At 38.0% G+C, this 26,656-nt stretch overlaps 1 protein-coding gene across 2 annotated transcripts in view; it reads right to left on the bottom strand.

The window, feature by feature from the left end:
• Positions 1-17,172: 17,172 nt before the first annotated feature.
• The window catches only part of LOC115424714 (neuronal acetylcholine receptor subunit beta-2-like), a 31,668-nt gene continuing 22,184 nt past the window's right edge, over positions 17,173-26,656 (bottom strand). For both annotated transcript variants that reach the window (XM_030142127.1, XM_030142120.1), the window contains 6 exons: positions 25,269-25,313; positions 25,074-25,183; positions 24,079-24,605; positions 21,142-21,611; positions 18,965-19,110; positions 17,173-18,075 (listed from right to left, as the gene is read on the bottom strand). In XM_030142127.1, coding sequence (XP_029997987.1) covers positions 18,060-18,075; positions 18,965-19,110; positions 21,142-21,611; positions 24,079-24,605; positions 25,074-25,183; positions 25,269-25,313 — 1,314 coding nt within the window. In that variant the 3' untranslated portion in view covers positions 17,173-18,059. The remainder of the gene's footprint in view (positions 18,076-18,964; positions 19,111-21,141; positions 21,612-24,078; positions 24,606-25,073; positions 25,184-25,268; positions 25,314-26,656) is intronic.

Below are 26,656 nucleotides of genomic sequence, written 5' to 3'. Positions count from 1 at the left end.
GAGAAGAAATAGTGAGAGGAGGGGGGGGCTAGGGAAGAGGGAAAGTAACAGAATGGAGAATTTAAAAAAAAAAAAAAATGGAAGGAATGGGGAGGACAGAGATGGAGTCTGCCACAAGTCCAGGTTTGGTGGACTGAGCGTGTGTGTGACCAGGGGCAGTAATGTTTTCACCCTCATGTACCAGTGCCAGTGGACAGAATGGAATGAGACCTCTGAAATACCACAGGGGTATCTGACAAAACCCTGCTTTTTTGGGAGCGCAACCTTAGGAAGCTTAACCCATAAAGACCCAGTGCTACTTTTGTGGCAGATCTTACATGATTTTTTTGTTTTTAACTTTTCTTAAGTGGTTTATCACCATTTATTATAATAATATGGTCAGTATTTTGCATTCTTAGGTGAAAATCTGGTACTTTTACCCCTGCCAGGAGGAATTGTGGTCACTATGCTTTATGTGTTTGTTTGCTTGTGTGTTTGTTTGTTTGCTTGTGTGTTTGTTTGCAACTTTACGGGAAAACTATTCCAACCATCTTTACCAAATTTTACCCACAGATAGGCCTAGGCCCTGGGACGAACCCATTAAATTTTGGGCCAAGTAGGCCAAAGTTCAAGGTCAAAAAATCTCAAATTTTCCGATCTCTCATCATTGAGCAATTTTCGAAATTCATGAAAAATTCAAAACAACTCCGATTAGCCTCCAATTTGATACACCCGTAGCTTAGAACAATATCTTGTATCTGGCACAAAATTGTCCACATCCACTGTGGAATGTGGACTCTGTGGACATTTCAATTTAACACTGAAAATCCCATTTACCACACATTTTTCATTATAACTCAACAAATATTGATTGGAATTTAATATAATTTGACAGACACATGACTGGTACCAAGCGTCAACTTTGTACGAAATATTGTTCTGCTCCATTTCTCTTCCGTTATGCTCTGTTGACTTTTGTTATTTTTTATGCACCATTTTCATCTTCGCTTAAAATTAAAATTCTATAAATAAATAAATAAATGAATGAATGAATGAATGAATGAATGAGTGAATAAATAAATAAATAATTAAATAATTAAAAACAAACTACAGACCCCCATTCTGAAGACCTACAGTTCAAATCTTTTAATTCAATCAAACTTTAACTATAAAAATTTAAAACCTATAAAAATTTATTACCATGTTTGACCGCAATTTTTCTGCTGTATGGAACAACCTTGAAACTGTTTAACTTAAAAAGAATAGTCGATCCACACATGCACACTGTTCTGGGTGCTTGGCGGAGGTTTGCATTCTCTGAACACTTGTTCTACATTTAATTTACTGATCATGATTAATGTCCACAAAAGCTCAAATTAAAGTTGGTTATTATATCAAAAACTGAGAAACTGGAGGAAAAGGTGACTTTTTCAGTAAAACATGTCATTGACTAAACATAAAAACAAGTGTGTCCATCCACTGTCAATGATCCAACTCCATGGGTTTTACTGGTCAATCAATGTTGTAGAAGATGATGGTGTTTCCACGGTAACTACAGAACCTCTGAACATCCAAATGGGTCATATCTGATGACCATGAAAAGATGACAAACTGTATTTTACACCAATTATTTCCATAGATTGATAGGATTAGTGGATCAACAGTTATTTAACTGTTTATATCAGTAAATTATTTTGGTCTCCAGTGGGTGTTTGGGTCTTTCTGGGTTAAGTGATGCAGGGACATCCACCATGATGTAGACCTCTGTTACCACAGGCAAATACAAACTGAATGTTAATATACCAGTTATCATGTGGTTTGAGGCATCCCATCATAAGTGATAAGGGAAATGAAAAATTGTGAAAATGAGTGAAACCTGGAGGCAAAAACTTTAATGTTCTAGATATGATTTGCATTTTAAGAAACTGAAAATAACTGTCCTCTGAAAACTTACAAAAAGACAAAGAAAAAAAAAAGAAATAGGAAGATTGATTTTTATTGACTGTATAGACGTAAAGACTAGAAGTAGACAATGCTGATCTCTCCGGAGGAAAATTAAAGTTCTTTTATTCTCCTATAAATGATGGATTGCTGTAAACAATAAAGGCATTGCATCTGACGTATTGGGTATATGCTTTATTTACTTAGTTGTATATTTCACATATTTATTTGTAAGTTCCATCAAACAGTGACTGCCTAATCCTATAGAAGCAGATGTTCCTTGGCACAAAAGGCCCGTCAAGCTTTCAGAACAAGTGAAGGCTGAAGTGGTGTGTGAATCAAGATCTTAGATATAAACATTTTAAGTCACTGTGTTGTTAATGATTAATGTCTTTTATTTATCACATAGAAATGTTGCGCCCCCTAGCTGTCTGGCTATTTGTTGGAGTGCGCTCCCCGAATCCATGTGTTATGAGAGATCTCTCTCTCTTTATAGTTCCCCAATGCACTTTGTTAGGTAATTATAAGATCATCAAAATATAACTGTTCAGCTCTTCAGAATATCCTAATGACAGTAATAGACTACTTTTACTACACCTGTAATAGCTATATAAGTGAAACCTCTAAGTTTTAGATTAAGTAAAATCAATTTCTCAGTGTAATGTATTTTAGCTTCAACACCCTGCCTTACTTATGCACATCAAATTAGTTTTTAACCCTGTTTGAAATTTTTCACCATTTACTATTTGCCCCTTTAAAATCAATATCCCCACCAAACGAATTATCACAATTAAACATGTACACGTACACCAAACAGAACGTTGAACAATCTACTAAACATTTAAGCAAAATTAAACATTCAACAATAAGGTATGAGCCCATAAACTGTATTTTCTTTTTTCAGTTCAGTTCTTTGAATTCAGTTCAGTCCACTTTAAAGTGTTTTATAAGTCCACATAGTTCACTTCAAATGAACAGACCCATAAATCATAACCCTTATAATTTTTAACCCTAAAGCCGGTAGTTTATCTAACTAAACTAACATATTTAAAGCTCAAAATGGATACTAAACATAGTAATGTATGAGTCACAAACCGTTGCAGGCCTGAAGCGTAGTTTGGGAGCGGAGGGACCTAAAACTCCATGGTCATTTCGCGCCGTGGCACAGAAATCAAAAACTCACAGCTGCTGAGTAATGGCGGCGGTGTCCTCTCTGAAGCCTCACAGCGCTGGCGGTGCTGATAAGAACTGCTGTCGTCGTCCCGTTCAATAATTCGGCTTCCGAGGAAAAAGAGTCTGATGAACTGGGCTCCGTAGTATGGTCGAGCAGACCACTAGCTTCCACAGTCCACGTTAAACTCCAAACAAGCTAAGTCGAGTTCACTAGCATGCACTGCATCCTCCAGGAAAAACTCTTCGCTAGAGTAGTCCACAAGAAGCACAGCAAAATCCAAATAAACACCACAGAATGTCCATTAGTGACTCACTGTCCGTTAGTCTCTAAACATTTCCACATTACATCCACAAATTTGCGTTTTGCCAACTCTTTTTCCCGCCTCGTGTTTCTCTGCAACTCCACGTCTCTCTCCTTCTCTTCCGCATTCTCCTCACACATCACTTCCTCCCGACGTGGATTGGCTCAAAATAACAGGTAAACGATTTTTTTTAATAACAAATAATTATTTTTACATACACACAATGTTTCAGAATTTTAAACACAGTGATATTCACATTTTAATGAAAAAAAAAAAAAATAGAAATATAATGAAATCAAAAATATGAATTTAAGATATCAACTTAGAATTCCCATGGGGCTACAGAAATCACATACATTAAGAGAATGTTAGCTAAAAAAAAAAAAAAAAAAATGCCCAAAAGGACACACTGATGTTATAGACAGTCATTAGTCTATCATTTTATAATCATTTTATAATTGTATGCATGATCTTTGACGGACGAGGAGGATATCTTTTTTTTTTAACTAAAACCAAAGTCATAGGTCAGTGCATCTTTTGATAATTGGATTTTCTTTTCAGAAACAAAAGAAAAACTAGTGGTTAATTGATTTTTGTTTTAAAATAGAAGAATTAAGATTGAATTTCAAAGCGTTTTTCTTTTTCAGTGTCAAAACAGATAAACCAAATTTAAAAGATGGATTGATTTTTGTTTTCTCTTTCTAATAACAAAAGAGAAAGTTATTACCTGGCAGAAATGGAAAAATGGACCAAAAGCAGCTGTTTTTTTTTTTTTTTTCTGAGACTGGATGTTGTCATTTTCAAGGAAAGAGCACTAATGTCCAGGACACAAAGATTCTTACTAACGATGAGTTTGTACAAAATCTGGACATCATAGACATGCTCCCTCCATGAATGTCTACGAACTCCAGATTTTGTACAAACTGGAAGATACTTATAAAGATTCTTTGAACACAGCGATTCCTGTTCTTTTACAAGTGGAAAAGTGTGCGCATGTGTGTGTGTTGGGAGAAACTGCTGATCTGATGAGTTGGATTCTCTTAAATTTACGTTGCCGCAGGTCAAGAGCAGCTGGCCCTGGCAGCAGAGACAGGACAGAGCGACGAGTGGCTGGTGGAACAGAAAGGAGATAGAAAGAAATCAGTTAAAAGGCAGTGTGCTGGAAAAGTGCTGCTGTCTTCAAAAACAGTGAAACCAGAGTCAGAAAAGTCCAGATTCAAAATAGAGAGAGCAGCAAGGGATGCAGTTTCTCCTCCTTCTAAATCGTTTGTCATCTTTATACAACTTTACAAGCAGTAAAGCAAAATATGCAAATTCACACAGGGTTCCTTTTCATATGAATTATACGTGCAACTTAATGTACAAACTAAACACTTACTTTTTACTTCATTGTTTATTCATGCTCATTATTCTACAGTGTATATTGAATGATTTTGTGAACATTTTCTGTTTCATTCAGTGGTAAAGTAGTGTATTAAGGCTCCTGTGTTTGCAGCTGCAGACCTTTGTTAATGAGTGTCTGAGGAAATATCATATGCCAACCTTACCTCAGCCTCACCTCTGATACTACAGTATGACAGCTGGCAGGCACCACCCACCTCCGTCTTTCCCCCAGACACACCACCGCCACATCTGTCATCTTTATGTTCGCCTCAGCCTCATATTGACAGTGTGGTGTCATCGGTAGGGCTGTCTCTTAGCAGTCTGGAGGAACAGAGCAGAGCTGAGGCAAAACGTCCAGGTGCAGACCACAGCGCATTTTATTTATACTTAACCCACAGACAGAAAAATATTTACCAAAGGGACAGCAAAAAAGGTTTAAAATACACAAAATGTGCAAAAAGGCCTCATCTCAGTTAGTTTGGGCAGCACTTTCCTTGAACAATGGAGAAAAGCAGCTGTTTATAGGCTGGCCTGTCCACTAGCCTATACTATGATGGAGCATCCATCCATCCATCCATCCATCCATCTTCTGCTCATCCAGGGCTGGGTCGTGGAGACAACAGTCTAAGCAGGGATGTCCAGACTTCCCTCTCCCCAGACACCTCCTCTAGTGGGGGGATCCAGAGGCATTCCCAGGCCAGCCGAGAGACATAGTCTCTCCAGTGTGTCCTAGGTCTTCCCCGAGGCCTCCTCGTAGCAGGACATGCCCAGAACACTTCCCCAGGGAGGCATCTGAAACAGATGCCCGAGCCACCTCAGCTGGCCCCTCTGGATGTGGAGGAGCAACGGCTCGACTCTGAGCTCCTCCCTGGTGACTGAGCTCCTCACCCTATTATGCTGGAGCACAGGTAAGTTTACTTCCCTCGCCCTTAATTATTTAAAATTACAAATTCTGAACCTGTACCGTGATTAACTACATTTCACAAACTCATACAAAACTATGTATTTTATTAAGTTAACTGTGAGAAATTTAAAATATCAATTAGATTTGGCAGACCCTTCAGTTAAAACAACCCTGCGACTCATCCCACAGTGGTCCCTCCCAGAACCTTGTCAAAGTGTTGTAATTATCCAAAATACATCCAAAAAAAACCAAAGAAAGACTCTGGGTTTAAAAAGACACATTCCTTTTTACTGCGGCAACTTAAAACACATACCGTTTTCACAACTCGTGGCACACATACATCTTATTTCCATGAAAATTCCTAAGCTTTTTTGGGTAATGCTAAGCCTCATGGGAAATGTAGTTATCTTCCTAGCATTCACTATTGCTTATTTTAACTCCACTTTTAACATGAATCACAAATTAAATGTACTGTATCTTTTACTCAGAAATAAATTAACTGCAATTGCACATACATCATGAAATTATAATAAAGCCAAACACAAATTACTTATACTTTATATTCCCCAAATAAAGTCACAACATAAGGTGCTCTGGTTCCCTGGGGACTCTTTTAGCCAGAACACCTGGGACCAGACAAGAGACAAAGGTAAGTTCAGTTTCCACCCACACCATGACACCATTTACCTTAGTTCTATTATACTTTCCTTTTTTTTTTCCAGCTCTACACCATTACCGAGAGCGGGACACAAAACCAATAAATAAACATTTTGAAAATACATATAATGGGCATGTCTCCATGTCTACTTCTGTAATGGACTTGCTACATTACCTGTGGGAAAAGTTGTGTCATATACACATACAAACACACAGACCTGAGAGGGCACAGTAAATATGTGTTTTGTCGATCGCTGTCCTCCGGTGCACAGGCTCACTGTGTTTTTGCTGACACGCTGACTTCAGGAATCACTGCTTCACTTTTGCTGAGATAAAGGATTTAGGCCACTTAAATCTTATCATGGTCTATATTGTGTGTGACTGTGTGGTCATTCATGCAAGAGTGTATAAAAAGTAACGGCATGCTCTGTCTTCAGCGGGTCCCGACAGTTGTGGAAGCGATGTTATTTTCACCGGATGTTGGCTTTTTTGTCAGTAGATGGATGGACTTCACAAATCTGAACACACACACACACACCTACACACACACACACACACACATGCACACACACACACACAAACACACACAGGACGTCCATTACAATGATTTGACCTCATATGTCACAGGTGTCAAATTCATTTTCGTTCAGGGGCCACAGCCTAATATGACACAAAGTGGGCCGGACCAGTAAAATAATATAAATAGTAGTAATGTATAGTAGTAATCTCACTATTCACTCAGTAGTAGTAGTAACAAGAACTTATTAATGTCAGCTCCAAAGTTTTCTTTATGTTTTTGAGTGAAAAAAGTCAAACTCTGTAATGAAAATGTTCACATCTACAAACTGTACTTGAACATAACATGAATATGAACAACCTGAAAATTCTTTTAAAAAATTAAATAAATAAAAGAAGTGCAATTTTAACAATAATATGCTTTGTTTTATAATTTAAACATGTGCATCACAACTTACAAATCATAGTGGATCTACAAATACACAAAGTATTTAGTAACAGGCAGACTATTGGTACAATTACACATACTATTCTTAAGACATTTCAGGTTTTTCATATTTGCTCGGGTTATTCACATGTTTTGTAAAGGGCTAGTCTGTAAATGTAAACATTTTAGTGTAATTTTACTTTTTTTTTTTTTAACTAAATCAAAAATAAATATTTGCACTTTTCCTTATTGAGAAGTTATTATGATAGTATTTTAATGGTCTGACCCACTTTAGATTGAATTGACCTAAAATGATTTTAACGTCCTTGTCTGTTAATATCTTCAGTGTAACTTTTGAATTTCACAAATTCATCCCATGGGCTTGACCCTTTGGAGGGGCGGTTTTGGGCCGCCCCTTTGACACCTGTGTTGTATGTGAACATAACCTTATTCTATGTTTACATCTGTTTACCTGTAATCAGTAAATTATGTTTAAACTGATTTAATATTTACCAAATTTATCAACTACACTGAACAAAAATATAAACGCACCACTTTTGTTTTTGCTCCCATTTTTCATGAGCTGAACTCAAAGATCTAAAACTTTTTCTATGTACACAAAAGGCCTATTTCTCTCAAATATTGTTCATAAATTTGTCTAAATCTGTGTTAGTGAGCACTTCTCCTTTGTCCTTTGCTGAGATAATCCATCCACCTCACAGGTGTGGCATATCAAGATGCTGATTAGACAGCAGGATTATTGCACAGGTGTGACTTAGGCTGGCCACAATAAAAGGCCACTCTAAAATGTGCACTTTTACTGTATTGGGTGGTCCAGGGGGGTCAGAAAACCAGTCAGTATTTGGTGTGACCACCATTTTCCTCGCACAGTCTTCTTCATGAATTCTCTGAAACAGCTTTGGAGATGGCTTATGGTAGAGAAATGAACATTCAATTCACAGGCAAAAGCTCTGGTGGAGATTCCCAAAGTCAGCATGCCAATTGCATATTCCCTCAAAACTTGTGACATTTGTGGTATTGTGCTGTGTGATAAAACTGCACATTTTGGAGTGGCCTTTTATTGTGGCCAGCCTAAGGCACACCGGTGCAAAAATCCTGCTGTCTAATCAGCATCTTGATATGCCACACCTGTGAGGTGGATGGATTATCTCAGCAAAGAAGAAGTGTTCACTAACACAAATTTAGACAGATTTGTGAACAATATTTGAGAGAAATAAACCTTGTGTGTACACAGAAAAAGTTTTAGATCTTTGAGTTCAGCTCATGAAAAATGGGAGCAAAAACAAAAGTGGTGCGTTTATATTTTTGTTCAGTGTAAATATAGGTTCCATTTATTTACTAAGTGATAATTCCCCTCATTTCAGATCTTACAGTGTGTATGTGTCCAGTTGTCTTCACATATGGTGGTTTTGCAGTTTTCTGTATTTTAATAATGACACTAACTACAAATAATTACACTTTAAAAAGGAGAAAAATGTGTGTCAGTGTCAGAACATCACTCACGCAAAACATTTACAACTGCCTGAATACTGTCATCTAAAACTGTTTGATCAAAATACTAAGAGAAAAAGATTCACACAAGTTCAAAATGTATCTGAGGTCATTATGTTGAAACGTGTTACGAATCCCACATTAGTGCCATTGTAAAAACTTTTTTTTTTAACTATAAAAACAAGTCTCTTTCCCATGACCTTGTCTGACTCTTCTCAGGTATTGAACACCTTCCTTTTATTCCATGCTGTCAGCGTTCTGCTCAGTCTCTTCAGAATGTCAGTTATCCCATCTAGAATAGTAATAAAAAGATTTCTGCTCCACTTACAGTTTCTCTCCTTCTCTCTGTCTCACTGTGAGACTGGTTTAACTATATTTACCCTCAAGTAGAACTCCTGCCGTCAGTGTTCAGCTCTCTGTTGCTCTGACCATCCTGCAGTTCAGCGCACAGCCTCATCTGTAAGGATGAAGAGAGGATATAAAAGCCTCTCAGTGTTCTGTATCTGATCATAATGTGCGTTCTTATATCACCTTTCATGAGCTCTGGGAAGTAAAAGTTGGTGAAGATACAACTCGATGTTGGAAGCATTTAAAGCAAAAATATTCAAATTAGAGTGGACAAGGTTTATGAATCTAGTTGTAGATATTGTTCATATTCCCTGCTGTAGTTTAACCCTGTAAAGCCTGATCCATTAAATCACTGACAGAAAATTCCAGTTCTTTGAAACTGGAGCCTTTATTGGTCCTTCTGAACAACCCCAAAAATTTTTTTTTCAAATATTAATTTCCATGTATGAGTTTCAATTTTGTGTCATATTTGATACATCGGGTCTCATTGCTCAAATATTATATTTTTGAACAAACAAAAACATAATATAACACAAACATGTCTAAAAAATTGATAATTCCTTTTCAAAATTGGCAAAATTTTGCCTCCTTCCTCATTAATGACAGTCTTGTAGTATCACTGGAAAGGCCTCTGGTGAGGGAATTCCTCCCCCCTGGTGGATTATCTGTGTATTGCGTGTATCTAATTGTATACATCAGGTTTTTCAAGAAAAAAATATCACACTGATCATGTAGAGGGCTTCAAAAGACATGTATCAAATATGATATGTTTGACGTTATAGGGTTAAATACTACACATTTGCATCTGCTGCTGTGGGTCCTTTGCAGACTTATGAAGGTGCAATGTTTGCTCCAAGCCCTTTTGTTCCTACTGAGGATGTTAGTCTTTAACAAGGACCACAAAGATATTGTTAGAATTTTTTTTTTTTTTTTTACCAAAATAGCTGCAGCTTCAGTGTCAGTAAAAATTACTCGCAGACGATCAAATACTGTGATTAGGGCTATTTTTAGCAGCAGGAGGATGAGTGGCAGAGGATGAAGAGCTGCATGTTGGAGACAATCATCAAGGTTCTGTAACTTTCGCTAACCTCTCCAGAGTCAGCACATTTTTCACTGTTCCACAAATGTTAGCATGGATAGAGTCCTCCGCCCAAAGTGACATCAGCTCACGGATCTCGGCGTCTCCCCAGTTCAACATCTTTCTGATTGTGTTGAGATGTTTGTTTACTGTACCTGCACTTATTTTTAAATCCCCTCGGCACGGGAGTCGCATACGCAGCATATCATCAAAACGTCACAACTTGGTTGTGAAACAAAAGGTGTTCCTTTTACGTAGCATTCCAGAATCATGATCCCACCTTTATCACAGCCAAATCATCCCATCATTTCGTTTACACAGACATTGTTCCAGAATAAAGGTGAAATTCTCCTGGTACAGAAGTGCTGTGGAAAAAGGGGCAGATGTTAAGATGATGCCACTTGTACATGTTCTGATTTGTGGTCTTTGTATTACATATTTACATATTTCTAGAATCTTTCGCTGGAATTTTATTGACTTGTAGAATTGTTTTTTTAATCAACAGACATCTTATCATGATCAGTGACAAAGGAACAGTAAACTACTTGATACATTATCAAAAAAGTAGAAGTGGAAAAAAGGGTTGTAAGTGAGATTTTTATTCATGTAAACGGACACAAATGTGATTCTCTGTGGTCAGGACTTGACCACTTCTACAAATAAAAAAACAATGTAACTAATGATACATGATCAGCAGAATAAAATCAATTAAAGACCATATAAAAAAAGAGGAAAAAAAGCATAGTATTCGTTACAAATAATGCATATTTTCTTGAGAATCTGAGAGCATGTCTCCAGTCAGGGTCTTTATCTAAAAGAGAGGACAATTTTTCATCAGATTCAGGTGAAAGGGTTTTAAAAAGGGAGTTGTATATTTGAGTCAAATATAGGATCATCTGAGTGGATGTTTATTATTTATTACAGCCTGGAATATGTCATTAATTGGTACCAAAACTTTTTTTTTTTTTTTTTTTTTTGCAGCATAGGTTTAAAAAATAACAAGAATGAAGTTCATAGTTTGTTGACACTTGACTGAGAATGATGTTCCATATGATAAATATATGTTATATTTTTATCAGGATTATCTGTGTTTGATCATTGGTTGGCACTTACACTGATTGTGATTCATTTTACCGTAATTTCCAGTCTATAAGCTGCTACTTTTTTCCACACACTGTGAACCCACGGCTCTAAAATGGCGCAGCTAATTTATATTATCTGGGCTAACGATCAATCCAGCTGACGAAGAAGGAAACAGAGCTGCTGCACGTAAGCTTGGCATCAATGAAGCGATGGTGAGATGTTGGAGACAGGGTGAGTGCGGCTTATAGTCCAGAAAGTACAGTACTTTTCTTCTGTAGTATCAATTAAAACAAACTCATTTATGATAAAATAGAGAACCACGGGCTAAAATAAAATTCTTACATGTGAATAACATTTTTCACAGTCGCTGAATTAAATGTCTTAATCATCAGAAGTCCTGATTAGCAATGTAAACGACTAAGATACTCAATTTTTCTTCAGAGCTCAGTGGCCTTTACTGTAATTAAGACACAAAATATAGAAGTTTTAAACAGGTGTCAAGAGTTGTGGATTAAGGTTGTCTATGTAGACTGTAAACTGCACATTTATGAAGATGCTAAATGGTTCTGGTGTAGCACACATTTCTACATGTTCATCATAATCACCAGACCAACATATAATCCTTGAAAAAAAATATTTTCTTTGCGGTGTTTAACATAATGTTGTCAATGTTTTGATGCTTTGTGTTCAGATCACTTTATCATGACTGGCCTTGTGGTCAGGGTTATGTTTGAGTCAGTTCTTACCCCTGGTCCTGACAGAATTTATTTCTTGAACCCAATCAGAAATTGTAAGCGGCTCCAAAACACAGGAGCTTAACATGAGAAACTTCTCCATTTTCTTGCATCTTCTCTAAAGTCAGTTAATGTCATGGAAAATTTCTCTTGTGCTTCAATTTAACTTTGAACATTTCGGGAGACCACAGTCTTCCCTAACCTCAACGTATAGCTTTCAGATGTCATCATGCTATATCAACTTTCAGCTTATAAATAGCATTTACTATTCATCGAAAGCCAAGCTGTAATTACAAACAAGAAACTCATTTTTTTCAAATGCTCACATAAAATTACACAAGTGCCCAAAAAAATAAGTAGTTATGGACATCATACAACATATTTTCAGTCCTCTATAGAAGGCCAGTAACAAGTTAAAGAGGAAATAGCAGTTTGTACCATTCAATTATAACATTTCATAATAAACATAAAGATGTTCATCATAATTAATAGCCGGTACTATATGTTAAACATGTTATAATGTTTGCAGATTCATTCATTCATTTTCTGAACCTGCTTTATCCTCACTAGGGTCACAGGGGTCGCTTGGAGCCTATCCCAGCTACATAGGGGCAAAGGCGGGGTACACCCTGGACAAGTCGCCAGTTCATCGCAGGGCTGAACATATAGAGACAAACAATCACTCTCACATTCACACCTATGGGCAATTTAGATTAACCAATTAACCTGTTGGTACATGTCTTTGAATGGTGGGAGGAAGCTGGAGTACCCGGAGAGAACCCACGCAGACACGGGGAGAACATGCAAACTCCACACAGAAAGGTCCCACCACCCATCGACTGGTGTTGGAATTGAACCTTCTTACCGTGAGGCACAAGTGCTAACCACTGCACCACCGTGTCGCCCCCATGTTTGCAGATATGTTTAGATTTATTATTTTGAAGATACACTAATTAGGGGCATTTTCTCACAGCCTGGCCAGCCATCCGTCTTTCTCAATGAGAAATCCGTCTGAAATCGCAGGGCTCGAACCCAAATATGAAGGCGGGACTAAAAAGCGCCAAGTAAACCAATCACAAATAAGATGCAGTGACGCTTTTGTCAGAGAAACTTGAGAATACAGGGTGTAATGTGTAATTCACTCCGTATTTTTGAATCAAGTAAACAACCGACAACAGCTGTAAACAGATTTGCAGACTTGGAACTGACTTTGACCCGCGACAAAAAGAAGTCAGTGCATATGACGCACTGTAAAACACCCACCCCCCAGACTTGTGATTGGTCAGTATGAAACAGATTGTGCATATTTCACAGCCCAATTCCAGACTGTTTTCTCAGTAGTGAATACACCGAGAAAACCAGATGGCTGGACAGGCTAATTTTCTCATAAAAAGTTAATAAAAACACAATTTAAGTACAACTGACTATTAATAATGTAATAATATTAAAATGCAGTTTGTATTACACAGACTGGTCCAAAAAGGTCCACACTTTCATTGCCTTTAGCTTGGGTTACAACACATTCTCTGAAGCGTTATATGATCAATTTATGAAATATTACAACATTTCCATCATTTTATGGACACTAAGCATGATGGGAAATCATTTCACCTGCTTCTCTTCCCACCCTGACATACTCGTCACTCTGGAACAGGGTCAGTCTGGACACATCAGACCACATGACCTTTATTTCATTGAAACAGTCCAATCTTTATTCTCACTATCAGAGTGATGTTTTTTTTTTTTTTTTTAAGAAATGAGAAGATATTTACTGCATCAGTTAGGGTTAAAGGAGTGATATTTTACTTTTTTAAATGGAATTATGTATTTTAAAACATTTCCCTGTGGTCTATATAAACTGTAAATGCTATGCTTGGGTCTGAATTCTTCATTAATTCAACTCCACAGGTCCATCTTCAACCCTATTTCTGAGTACTGACACCAGAAAGGTCGTTTTGAGCGCTGGCCCTTTAAATGCACATGAGTCACTTCATGCCCCGCCCCCTCCAGGTTGTTGACTGTGTTGCTCTGTCCTGTTCAACCAACAACTGAACGTTTTAGGGAATCAGCTCAAAGTTTTGACATATTTTTAATATGGACTACGACCGCTGCTGCTGACAATTATGTCGTACTCGGAGAAATGTTCGTCAGTTCTTGACCTTACATGTGCAAATGTCGTGACATAACTTGTGATAAAATTTTTAAAAATTAAAAAGAAATTGAAACGGGTTGTAGAAATCCACTCGATTTTTGCCAGAATGAATATAAAGATAGCTTTGCAGCACCTGGAGGGTTCAAATTCAAACTTTTTGAACTATTAGGGTCCAAATACACAAATAAATGAACCAAAGACTAATAAAAGTGGGTTTAGCAAAATATGACCCCTTTAAAGAAGTTGTTGCTGCTCAGTTGTAAATTCAATTGCCAATTAATGCATTAAATATCCAACGAAAGACTCTTGACAAGGGATTTCTCTGTGAAAAGGAGAAGACACTGAAGACTGAGGAACACTCTGAAGACTCTCTGGGTGTTTTACACACATATCACACACATTTATTGGAACAAGCTCATGAGCAGAGGAGACTGAAGAATCTGGTTCTGAAAGCACTTCCCACTGGACAAAGTTATATAGTACAAAGATCAGATGGAGAAAATGTGTCTCTCTGTGATCGGTGGTATAGTATAAAGTAAATACACCTATAACCTAGTTCTGTGCCAAACCTCAAGGATGATATAGCAACTGACTCACATATGCACCTCCTAATGGAGGCCTAGAGAGGCAGATGATTCAGGCAAAATATGTGAGACAAAGTACAGAGTACAGTGTAATGTGTGCAGATGGCAGCACACTATGGGCCGGATCTACTAAGATCCTAATTTGCGTGTAGTAATTTGCTTGCACAATCTAGAATTTTGCGTGTGGGGTGTGGCCATGGTTTGCGGGTGATTTACAAAGACTGCTTGCACAAATTACAACAGGTGCAACGTCTTGGAGACCTCCCCATTTAAATGAGGGTTTTACGTGTGCTATTGGAGACAATACGCTGTAAAAACTGGTCTGGGATAAATCAGCACTAATGGAAACACTGCGCTGAATGATCCAGACACATGGAAATGTAACGTTGAAGGAGTTTTGTCATAGAAGGTATTGCATGACTCATTCATTCATTGATTTATTTTTCATTTTAAAGGTGTGTGTGTATGTGTGTGTGTGGGGGGTCTTATATCTCAAGTATCACGAGGGTGAAAAATGCATTCTCTGCATCGCGTTTCATCATTTCGATGTCTCCTAACCGCAGCCATGTGTGCGCAATTATGCATCCAAACCGTTTGCACCTCCTTTTGAAACGTGTTAAATATAGACGCAGTTTCTATGAGCAAAATTGCTTTCAGGTTTGATAAATCACTTTGCGTGTGTTAAATTAATGTATTTACATTTTCTCCTCCCAGCACATGCACAACTGTGTGTAAACGCCCCATATTTCATATTCAGTGTGGCAAATGTACTAACTGGATGCAGACACGCTGTTTTGCACCTTTGAAAGACGCAACCCTTATTGCGCACTGTTGGTAAATCAGTTTGTACATTTTTTTTTTCGCATGTTCAATGAGTTTGCACACATTTTAATACACGCAAACCTTTGATAGATCCAGCCCGGTGACCTGTAAGCTGACCTCAGAACTAACAGATGGATAAAACCACAGGTTATGTGAGAATTTCTCTGACAGCTCTCAACTATTTGCTTATTTTAATCCAATTGGAACTTTTGTTTTGGCCAGGCTGTGTATTTCATTGTAGATCAAACGCAACAGATTTCATATTTTATCTGGACAGGTTAAGTTCATTTGTAAATATAGTTCCATTATCATGTACAAGCTGCAACATATTCATGTTAAAGTTGTAATACACTGTGGCAGTTAAGGGCTAATATTGTGTTAAAGTAAATAAATAATACTGCGATTTGAAACAAGTTATGTAAATGGGTGATTACAATCATCAGTTGGCACAACAGCAGCATCAAGGAAAAGTCTTGTCATTTAAGAGAAAAGACTAGTCGAGGATCACCAGTTTGTCATCAAATGCATGAAAAAATTAGTGAAAAGGTCCTTCAAAGAACAACAGGAAGAGCTTTGGATATTTCATCCTCTTCACTGCAGAACAGAATTTAAGGAATCTGACTGATTTCAGCGCACATAGTTTAACAATCTCATCTCTAATCCAGTGTTTCTCAAACCGGGGGGGGGGGGACGGCTTGCCAGGAGGTGCATGGGATCACTCCAGGGTGTTTTTTTCTTTCAGGTTAGAACATGTAGCAGGTGGAACTAATGTTTTAGTGATGGAGCACCCTGGACTCATTTTAGGGACGTACAACAAACAAATCTACTGCCATGGTGATCTGTCACTAGATTAGACAAAGAGTTTAGGTTTGGAGAATGGACAAGGATTGGACTGGAAAAGAAAAATGTGCAATGTTTCTGTTTTATGCACAGTTTGTACAGTTTGCATTTAAATGTTCTGAGATGTGCAATGGAAACGGGCTCATTGCAGCCACTGATATTGTTAAAATGTTCATCTTTGTTACCAAAAATTTGTTTGTTCTAAAAAAAAAAAAAGGAACTTTATTGTCATAGTTGTAAAATAATTACAAATTTCCTATTTTTATTTGGAAAAATATTGTCTCAGGGAGAAGTCGGGTTAGGTTTATTTGTATTGTTCAAGCAAAAATCTAAGTTATTTTTAATTTGCACAACAAAGGATTCAAGGACAAGCAAAAAGTATTGTTACAATATTAATGTTTCTTTCAATAAAAGTTATAATTGCACCACTGTTACAATGCCGTTGGGGTTGAGAGAGGCCTGGAGATTTTTCGTCCTCCATAGGGGGGCCTGACAGAAAAAGATCGAGAACTTTTGTTTGAATCCCTCAAACACACTAGAGTTGATAGAATCACATGGGTTCAGGATTATTCTGAAAAACTTGTGTCAAACACTGCAGTTCAGAGTTAAAGGCACAAATGCCTGCTCAGATTTTTAAGGAAGCCTCATGTCAGTCATGTCCAGAAGCATTGTGGATTTCTCTGGGTTCAGAGGTCGGTCTGACAGAGGCTGGTCTGGACCAGTGCTGCCTTCTATTCAAGTAGCATTTTTCTGAGTCTTATTTGGGTGGTGTCTTACAGGCTATGTGATGGCACCGAGAAAACTACAAGAACAAGTACAAGAAAAGACACAAACCAAAAGCAAAGGGAGGACACTTAAAAAAAAAAAAAAATAGACAGTGCATTAATGATTACAATGCTGCTTGGACGGTGGAAATCTCTGAAGCAGAACAGACTACAACAAGAAGAGAAAGAAAGCAGGAGATGGTGCATTAATATTTTTATGAAGAGACAAGGTGGATCTTTGTTACAGCTTCATTTAAGAAGTGGAGAGGAAAGAGAAAGTACATGTATGGTCCATTGCAGAGTGCCACATGAGGACTGGAAGATGTTCTAATGTCTTTGTAGGTACAGCATTATTTTGCACATCAGTTGGACTGCAGAAAAGAAGACTTCGTATTTCACTTTAGAGCTGTAAAATACAATTGTTCCTTCGTAGCAAAGAGCTCCAACAGTTTATTCGGCAGCACAGTCAGCCAAAAATGACACAAACACAACCAAAGACCAGTTTTTGTGTGCATATTTTGTGATTGTTCATTACACTGTGCTCCAGAACTACATTAGCACCATTATAACATTATTTACTAACCAGTTTTCAAAAAGGTTTTCATGCCAATGGTGATGGTAGAATCCTTTCAAGTGAATCAATGCATTGTCCATTATAAAAAAACAACAACTAATAAGATGGTGTGAGTGTTACCGGACAATTTGGTCTTTGAGTCCACTGATGGAGACACTGGGTGGAGTTCTTGGCTGGTTATGTATCAGATCCAACCAACCAGACCAGTCCGTGCCAGGACCCTGGTAACTCCTTAGTTACAGTTTCCACGACAGATGCCTTTTTCACAATTTTCTTCACATAAATCCTAGAAGTCCCCGTACCTATTAAGAGAAAAATGTAATCAAAGACAGTATAGGAGTGCGCTTTTTTCATAGTTTGACTCCTCATAGCAGAAAACACACTGGTGTAACTACATTATTCACAATGGCTGCATTCCATTTTTAGGTGCATCAGCCCCAGGGTTTCGGTTTGATGGCTCACTGGCATGGCTTTCTGGGACACTTAAATGGAACACATCCATCTTCATTATTATTATTGTTACCTCCACCAAGGAATAGCAGAGGTTATACTTCCATCGGAGTTTGTCTGTCTGTCTGTTAGCAAGATAACTCAAAAAGTTATGGATGGATTTGGGTGAAATTTTCAGGAAATGTTGATACTGGGACAAGAAATGATTACGTTTTGATGGTGATTGGGGGCCGGGGGGCTGATCTGCCTTGGCGGAGGTCTGCGCTCTACGAGTGCTTTTCTAGGTATTATTATTACCTCCACCAAGGAATGGTGGAGGTTATGTTTTCATTGAGGTTTGTCTGTTTGTCTGTTAGCAAGATAACTCAAAAAGTTCGAGTGCTTTCCGAGTGCTTTTCTAGTTATTATTAGGATCACATGTATTTTCCTTGCTGAAACGAGCCAAAATGTCTGTTGTGAAAAATGTCTACTCCCAGAAGAAGGAGGTAACAAAGTACATGTATAATGTACTTTGTTACTGTGCTTTAGTGGTTTTTAAAGTAGTTTTTCAAGTATCTATCTATCTATCTATCTATCTATCTATCTATCTATCTTACATTTTTGCTAAAACTGAGTATTCTTGTATTAGCCATAGAAAAAACAATACTACTGGTTTTTTTTTGTTTTTTTTAATAAATGACACTTGCTGAGACGTGTGTTAAAGTGTTTCGGTACGTGCTTCAAAGTATGCATGTTACTCACTCTGTGTCATCTGCAGTGGGTGTGTTATAGCTTTGAAAGAGTGGCTGCATGAAGAGTCCCAGTGTTCCCACCACACACACCAGGATGAAGATCCACAGGAACAGACGATCTATCACCATAGCTACATACTTCCAATCTTCTATAATCTGGAACAAAACCAAAGAAAGTTTTACTTAATATAGGGTGTTAAGACATAACAGAGGCGACAGTAAACAGTCTGTGTTCTACCTCTCTTGTGAAAAAGACATGAGTTTTAGAAAGGCTTTTGCGTCTGTCAAACTGTAGTATTTTCCCCTGAGACGGAGGATTATTGTTCAAAGGTGTTGTTTTATTAACTGCTGCTATGTCTCTGCAGGTTCTACATCAAATACATATTGGATTATATTTATATTTTATATATTGAAGTACTGGGAAACAAATAGGAAGAAAGGCAGCTTGATCAAATATCTGCCATGAGCAATTACAGCTGCAAAACTTGTATGTAATATTTATGAAGTGAGGGGATGTATTTCATGCTGCCTTCATCGTCATCACTCATTTATCTATATAGTTGTGATAGCGTTTATCATATGGTTCCATAGATGGAAGAGGTTTCTATTATTTGTACTAACTGTTGTAGTAGTAGTATATCCCCTGTTAGTACTTGTATTTGTAGTAGTAGTATTAACAGTCATGGACCTTTATTCTGGTTTTTAGTAGAGCCCGACCGATATGGGATTTTTGGGGCTGATGCCGATACCGATATTGGGGGTGAAACAAATATGATATCCAATATATCGGCCGATATCCGATATTGGCTGACAACTGATATATTGGCCGATATATGAAATAAGAACACTGATCTACACAGGATATAATAATGTTATATTAGATAATTGTGGACAGGTGGATAAACAGTTGCATAAATCTGTGTTTATCTCACAAATATAATTTACACAACTTTCAAATGCAAACTGTGCAATCACAAAAATAATTAGAGCAAAAAAATATTACTGACCACAAAATTATGTTTTCACTCACAAATTTTGATGTGTCTGCCTCACGGCACTACAACTTCCCATGTAGACTAAGGACTAAACTGAGCATGTGCAGAGTGAATTAGATGAGTCCTAAGTTGTTCCTGATTGGAGCAATTGCAAGAGTTACAACTGACCCGTGTTACAACTGTCCCCAGTCTCCCCTACACTATTAATACCCAGGCCTGCTGGCAGAATGAAACTGTGAGGTAGACAGGAAGTGCACGGACATGGGTGAGTGTGGGGGGGTGAATACTTCATAAGATGGGGGGGGGTCGGAGTGGGGGCAGCTCTGCCGTAGTTTTGTTTAAGGAGTTACACTTACAAGGCCGTCAGAGGATTATGTCATGAAGTTTACTATTATGTAATTAAAACAGCCACCGTAAATTAGCTGCATTAGCCGAGGTTAGCATTAATTCGTATTGAATCGTATGGTCTGTTAGGTAGTCTGTTAATGAGCTCAGGCAGGACTTATTAGTGTTTATTCTTTTCACATTTTTGACATTGCTGTTATCAAACACATTTATTAAGTCTCTGAAATGACTTAATGACTTTTATTATTGCACTATTACTGGCTGTGTTAAGTGTTTTCAGTCAGTTCTGGTTTCATCTATCACTCAACAGCTCCATAAAATCAACATGCCAGTGGCCATGTTGCAAATCTTAAGGCATCATATTTGCAATTCACAAACTAGTGAGTGACGTCAAGGAGGAACTGTCCACTATTTACATACACTCTATGCTTACAAAGTAATTAACCTAAATATAAACCATTTATAAATGTGTCATAAAAGTTACCCTATTGTTAAGTCGTGCCATTTTATATTTATGTGAGTATCCAGTGTTTTCTGACAGTATTTGATATATGGCAAGATAGGAAAATGATTAACAGTTTAGAATAATGTCACAAAGGGACAAAAAAGAATTTGTGAGCATTACACAGCATCTTCTATTTCTCATCTTGCCCTGGTAACCTTTTTCTTACATAAATCTCCTCATTCCTCCCCCTGAATATGTGCTATCATCCATCTCCATAATCAGCTTTGAAGGGTCTTTTCTGATCCCATTCCATTCCTGCATTTATACATATAATCTCCCTTCCTTTCATTTCATTGATTCCGTCTTAGTCTGATCGTCATTGCGCTGCTTTTTTCATCTCACCCCTTCATCGTCGTCTTCTGTCTTCATGTGTTCAGCAATGTATCTCACTCCATCTACTGCCTCCTCCAGATCTGCATCCCACTGAGAAGCTAGAGGCCTTCGGAAGTCTGAAAACCCACCACCCCCATCAGGAATGTCAGTCCCCTTCCAGCAAAATTTGTGGACTAAGTCCTCGTTCACGTAGAAGGAGTCAGTGTCCGTTCTTATTCCACCGAGTCTGATGTTGGAGTACTGGGAGTTTATTTTACCAGTGGCAGTCTTACTGGCATACTTCCGACGGAGCTTATCGCGGACGTTGGATGAACCTGGGCGCCTCATGAGGAGGAAGGTGGGGAGGCGGACTAGGAATAGGCGTTTGACCCAGTCTGGCATGTAGTGGGTGGACGGTGAGCGGTGGTGCACGTTGAGGACACAGACTGTGCTCACAATGGAGAATGTGACGAGCACCATGGTGAACATCAAGTATTTACCTAAAAAAGAAGAGGAGGAAGAATCCATAAAGAAATACATAATACAAGGCTGTCTGTCAAGTAAATAAATTAAATGAGTGATATTTTGCTTTTTTAAAAAATGGAATTATGTATTTTAAAACATTTCTCTGTGGTCTACACAAACTATTTTGCTTGGGTCTGAATTCATTAATTCAACTCCACAGGTCCATCTTCAACCCTATTTCTGAGTAATGACACCAGAAAGGTCATTTTGAGCGCTGGCCCTTTAAATGCACATGAGCCACTTCAGGCCCCACCCCCTCAAGGTTTGTGGCTGTGCTGCTCTGTCCTGTTCAACCAACAACTGAACATTTTAGGTAATCAGCTCGAAGTTTGGACATATTTTCAGTTTTTACTACAACAATTATGGCGTACTCAGAGAAATATTCTTTGGAAGTCTTGACCTTATATGTGTAAATGTTGTGACATAACTAGTAATAAAATGTATGGAATTAAGCAGGAATTAAAACAGGTTGTAAAAATCCACTTGATTTTTGCCAAAATGAATATAAAGTTAGCTTTGCAGCACCTGGAGGGTTCAAATTCAAATTTTTGGAACTATTAGGGTCCAGATACACACATAAATGTACCAAAGACTTATTAATGTGGGTTTAGCAAAATATGACCCTTTTAAAGCACTCATGTGTTAAGAGGCGGAGAATGGACAGTGGACTCAACAGACCCAATCATAGAATTTAGTGGCTTGACTTTTGCTGTTGACAGTTCTCAATCAGATTTGCTTCTTTTTTATACATTTGGTTATCTGGCAATCACAAAATAAAATGACATGAATGTCAGTGATCATTTTGGAGACATTAAATACAACAGAATTTGTCTGGTACAGCCAAACCTATCTCCACACTTCATTAATTCTGTGTCATTGTTGTCTGGCATCCTCCACTATAGTCCTTTCATTTGTTTTGCTAGTTCCTTGGCCATATTGAGCATATGATGCTGCAACAGTGAATCCACAGTATAGTTTCAGGAGAGAAGTTGTAATGGTGGAACATGTGTGCCCATCTTGTTATTGAAATGAATAAAATCCCTACAAAAGAAAACACCATAAAAAGATGTGTGCCTTTATCCAAATTTGCCATTTTCAGGGGACTGTTTGACTTTGCAAGAAGGACTTCCAAAGAAATCCCACACAGATATTGGATGGGAGGAGAATGACAATCCTGCCATTGTAAAATGTAAACAGTCACCCTTATTGTGCCAGTGAGCCAGACAACAACAGAATGAAATGAAAGTGCATCATGAGAGACTGTTAAAAACCATTACACAGCTGCACATGATGGATACAGGTCAGTCAGGTGCAGGTCTGCTGTTCATTGATGACAATTGTTCTCGATCAGTTAACTAAGAATAACTTCATTTGAGAACTGTGTGTAACTTTTCCTAAGATAGAACTAGAAGGCTCAAAAGCCAAAACTCAGCTGCAGGTGACATCCCATCATCATATCACAATTCTACTTTCTTTTTAATCTAACTTATTCTTGGCTACTTATACTCTGTATTTATTTATTTATTGTTGATGTGGTATGACTGTTTCTGTGGAGCAGTGATCGTACTTTGAATTTCCCCTTGGGGATTAATAAAGTAAATCTATCTATCTATCTATCTATCTATCTATCTATCTATCTATCTATCTATCTATCTATCTATCTATCTATCTATCTATCTATCTATCTATCTATCTATCTATCTATCTATCTATCTATCTACAGGGGTTGGACAAAATAATGGAAACACCTTCACCTCAAGATGATAATGCCCCAATCCATACAGCTAGAATTGTTAAAGAATGGCATGAGGAACATTCTAATGAAGTTGAGCATCTCGTATGGCCGGCACAGTCCCCAGACCTCAACATTATTGAGCATTTATGGTCAGTTTTAGAGATTCAAGTAAGACGTCGATTTCCACCGCCATCGTCTCTAAAAGAGTTGGAGGGTATTCTAACTGAAGAATGGCTTAAAATTCCTTTGGAAACAATTCACAAGTTGTATGAATCAATACCTCGGAGAATTGAGGCTGTAATTGCTGCAAAAGGCGGACCTACACCATATTAAATTATATTTTGTTGATTTTTTAAGGTCTTTCCATTATTTTGTCCAACCCCTGTATCTATCTATCTATCTATCTATCTATCTATCTATCTATCTATCTATCTATCTATCTATCTATCTATCTATCTATCTATCTATCTATCTATCTATCTATCTATCTATCTATCTATCTATCTATCTATCTATCTATTGTCAGACCTGCACTGTCAGAGACACAGTTCTGATTGGCTCAGCAGGACCTGCAATGACTGGCAGTCAGTTTGAAGCAGCACTAGACTGATCTGCCAGAGCAAATGAAACATTTACTCTCGGGCAGATAAGTCCAGCACCCAGGCTACGTTTTCTCAAGTCTATGAACAAAAATAAATATGACAGACCTATGAGTGGCACAGCCAAGGAGGTGGGTGGCACTATCTTTGATATAAGCAGGAGGAACACAGTGAGTGCCAGCAGAACTGAGATGCATAGCGTCATTTTCTCGCCGCAGTCTGATGGCAGGTAGAACACGAGGATAGCCAGAGAAGTAATCAGCACACACGGGATGATCAGATTGATGGTATAAAACAGAGGCTTCCTCTTGATCACAAAGTCATAGGTAATGTCCAAGTACGTGATGTCATTGGGATCTTCATTTTTGCGCGCAGGAAGTGAGACAATGTCCCACTCTCCACTTGGTGTGAAGTCATCACGGCTGGCAAAGTCACTGGTGAGGATCAGATCCACCTCTGTGTGGTCATAGGTCCAGGAGCGGAATTTGAGTGTGCAGTTCTGCTGGTCGAAAGGGAAGTTCTGCACCTCGATGGCACAGGCCGACTTGTAGATGGCTGGAGGAAGCCAGAAGATGTCACCAGTGTTGGAGACGACAGCGTTACAATAGAAGGAAACTTCGTACACACCGTCAGCACTATTTTGGGGACACAATTGATTAAAAAAAAAAGCCTGAATTCAAAGTGAAAGAACCACATCAAGCACAGCCAAACACAGAACCAGGCCACAATTAACCAACTCTTCCACCACCTCACAATTACAACCGTAAATTAGATTCATGTGAAGTCAGCTTCATCATTAAGCCCTTTGAGTCCTGAACTACAATGATAATATTTAGAAAACCCTATTCAACTGGGCAAAGTGATAGTAAAGCTAAAATATCTATCACTGATCATCACAGCAAAGAAAAAAAAGGGGGAAATTAAATGAGAATTGAGAATAACATGTTTAGTCAAAAATCCTTCCTTTCGTCATAGATTTTCCACTTTTAATATAAATAGAACTGTTAGAAAACATTAATGGTGGTGGATGATGTACTGTGACTCTACATATAAACACTGGCACAAAAACAGGCTGTGAATGTTTGGACTTGTTTTATTCTTACTTGTTATAGAGTACTATATCAGGAAGCCAGATGTGTTTAGATGGTATTCTCAGTTTCTTAATGCCTTCATACTTATCAGGGTCCCATCTGAGCCTGTAATCATTCCATTCCTGTGTACAGATAAAAAATGAGAGAAACAATTATCATAAACTCATGCAACATATTCAAACAGCTGAATAGTGAGTGATACTGCACCTGAAACAGCCACAAGTTGGTCGTCATTATCTGTTCTCTTTCATTCTGAAAGGAAACAACAGTCGACTTGTTGAGACACTGAGACATTTTTACAGCATTTTCTCATATATACAAATGATCAAGCCCGGATTAACCATATGGGCAACTGGGCAATTGCCCGGGGGCCCGCGACCTCTGAAGGGCCCTGGGTAGCTCGGGCATAACAAAAATGTCTGGTTATCTTTTGCTTATAAATGAAACTGTCCGCAAAAAGTGTTCTTAAATAAATACTGGATACTTTGGAAATGGTTTCTTATTTATTTTTTGTGAAAATGGAGGACACTTCCCTCTCTTTCTAATGTAGCGGATCAATTTTAGATTATACTGATGCTAATGTGTTTTGTTTTCATATCATCATATGCAAGTGAGTGGCCTTGACAAGAGGCTATAGTGGTGCACTTATAGTTCTACGAGCATTTACACATTTGTACATCAAAATGCATTTGATGATAGTTAGATATTGAAGTATGGGGTATATTTACATATATTCCTGGAATTTATTCTGTATTTTGCCAGATTATAGGGATTCTGGGGTTGTGATGATAGGGCCCTTGAATATTGTTGCCCAGGGTACAATGACGTGTTAATCTGGCCCTGCAAATGATAATTATTAAATTTATCGAACAACTCAGAAAGCACAAACCCCCATAAAAGCAGTTACATTCCCCACAACAAACCACCCCCAAATATCACACTGACTTCCTTATTGTCTGCTGTGACCTTTGACCCTTGAGTGTTAAAGGTTACAATAGTCAATCTTGACTCTATACAGTACATTTATGAGGTAAATGAAATGAACTGTGCTTATATAGCACTTTTCCATACCTTCATGGTGCCCAAAGCACTTTGCAAAGCCTCACATTCACCCATTCTCTCTCTCACACACACACACACACACACACACACACACACACACACACACACACACACTCATACACCAATGAGCGGCTGCTGCCATGCAAGGCACTGCCAGCCAGCTGCCAACCCCTTGGTCACTGGACGACAAGCTCTACCAGCTGAGCCACAGCCGCCCTCAGAATCAAATCAGATGAATTTTGACTGAGATATTTCTTAAACTTAAGTTTTTCCCATTACAAACCATGACCTTTGACAAAGAATAGCCAACATGTCGTCACTGGTCACTCATCAGGAAGTCACAAAAAGCACAAAATTAATTGTTGAGAACTATGGAAGCTGCCAACAAGCAGAAACAAATTATGTTTAACATAACCACCTTAATATACTAGTTTCTAAAGGTAAATATAGAAGTTCTATCAAGGGTCAACATCAGTGCCAAAGCACACCCAAAAAATGCACTTCTTACAAAAACATTTTTGCCAGATATACTA

The sequence above is a fragment of the Sphaeramia orbicularis genome, chromosome 1 (genome assembly GCF_902148855.1).
Source record: "Sphaeramia orbicularis chromosome 1, fSphaOr1.1, whole genome shotgun sequence".
Taxonomy (NCBI): Eukaryota; Metazoa; Chordata; class Actinopteri; order Kurtiformes; family Apogonidae; genus Sphaeramia; species Sphaeramia orbicularis.
Note: the sequence above shows the minus strand (reverse complement) of the source record. Positions and strands in the feature narration are given on the sequence as shown.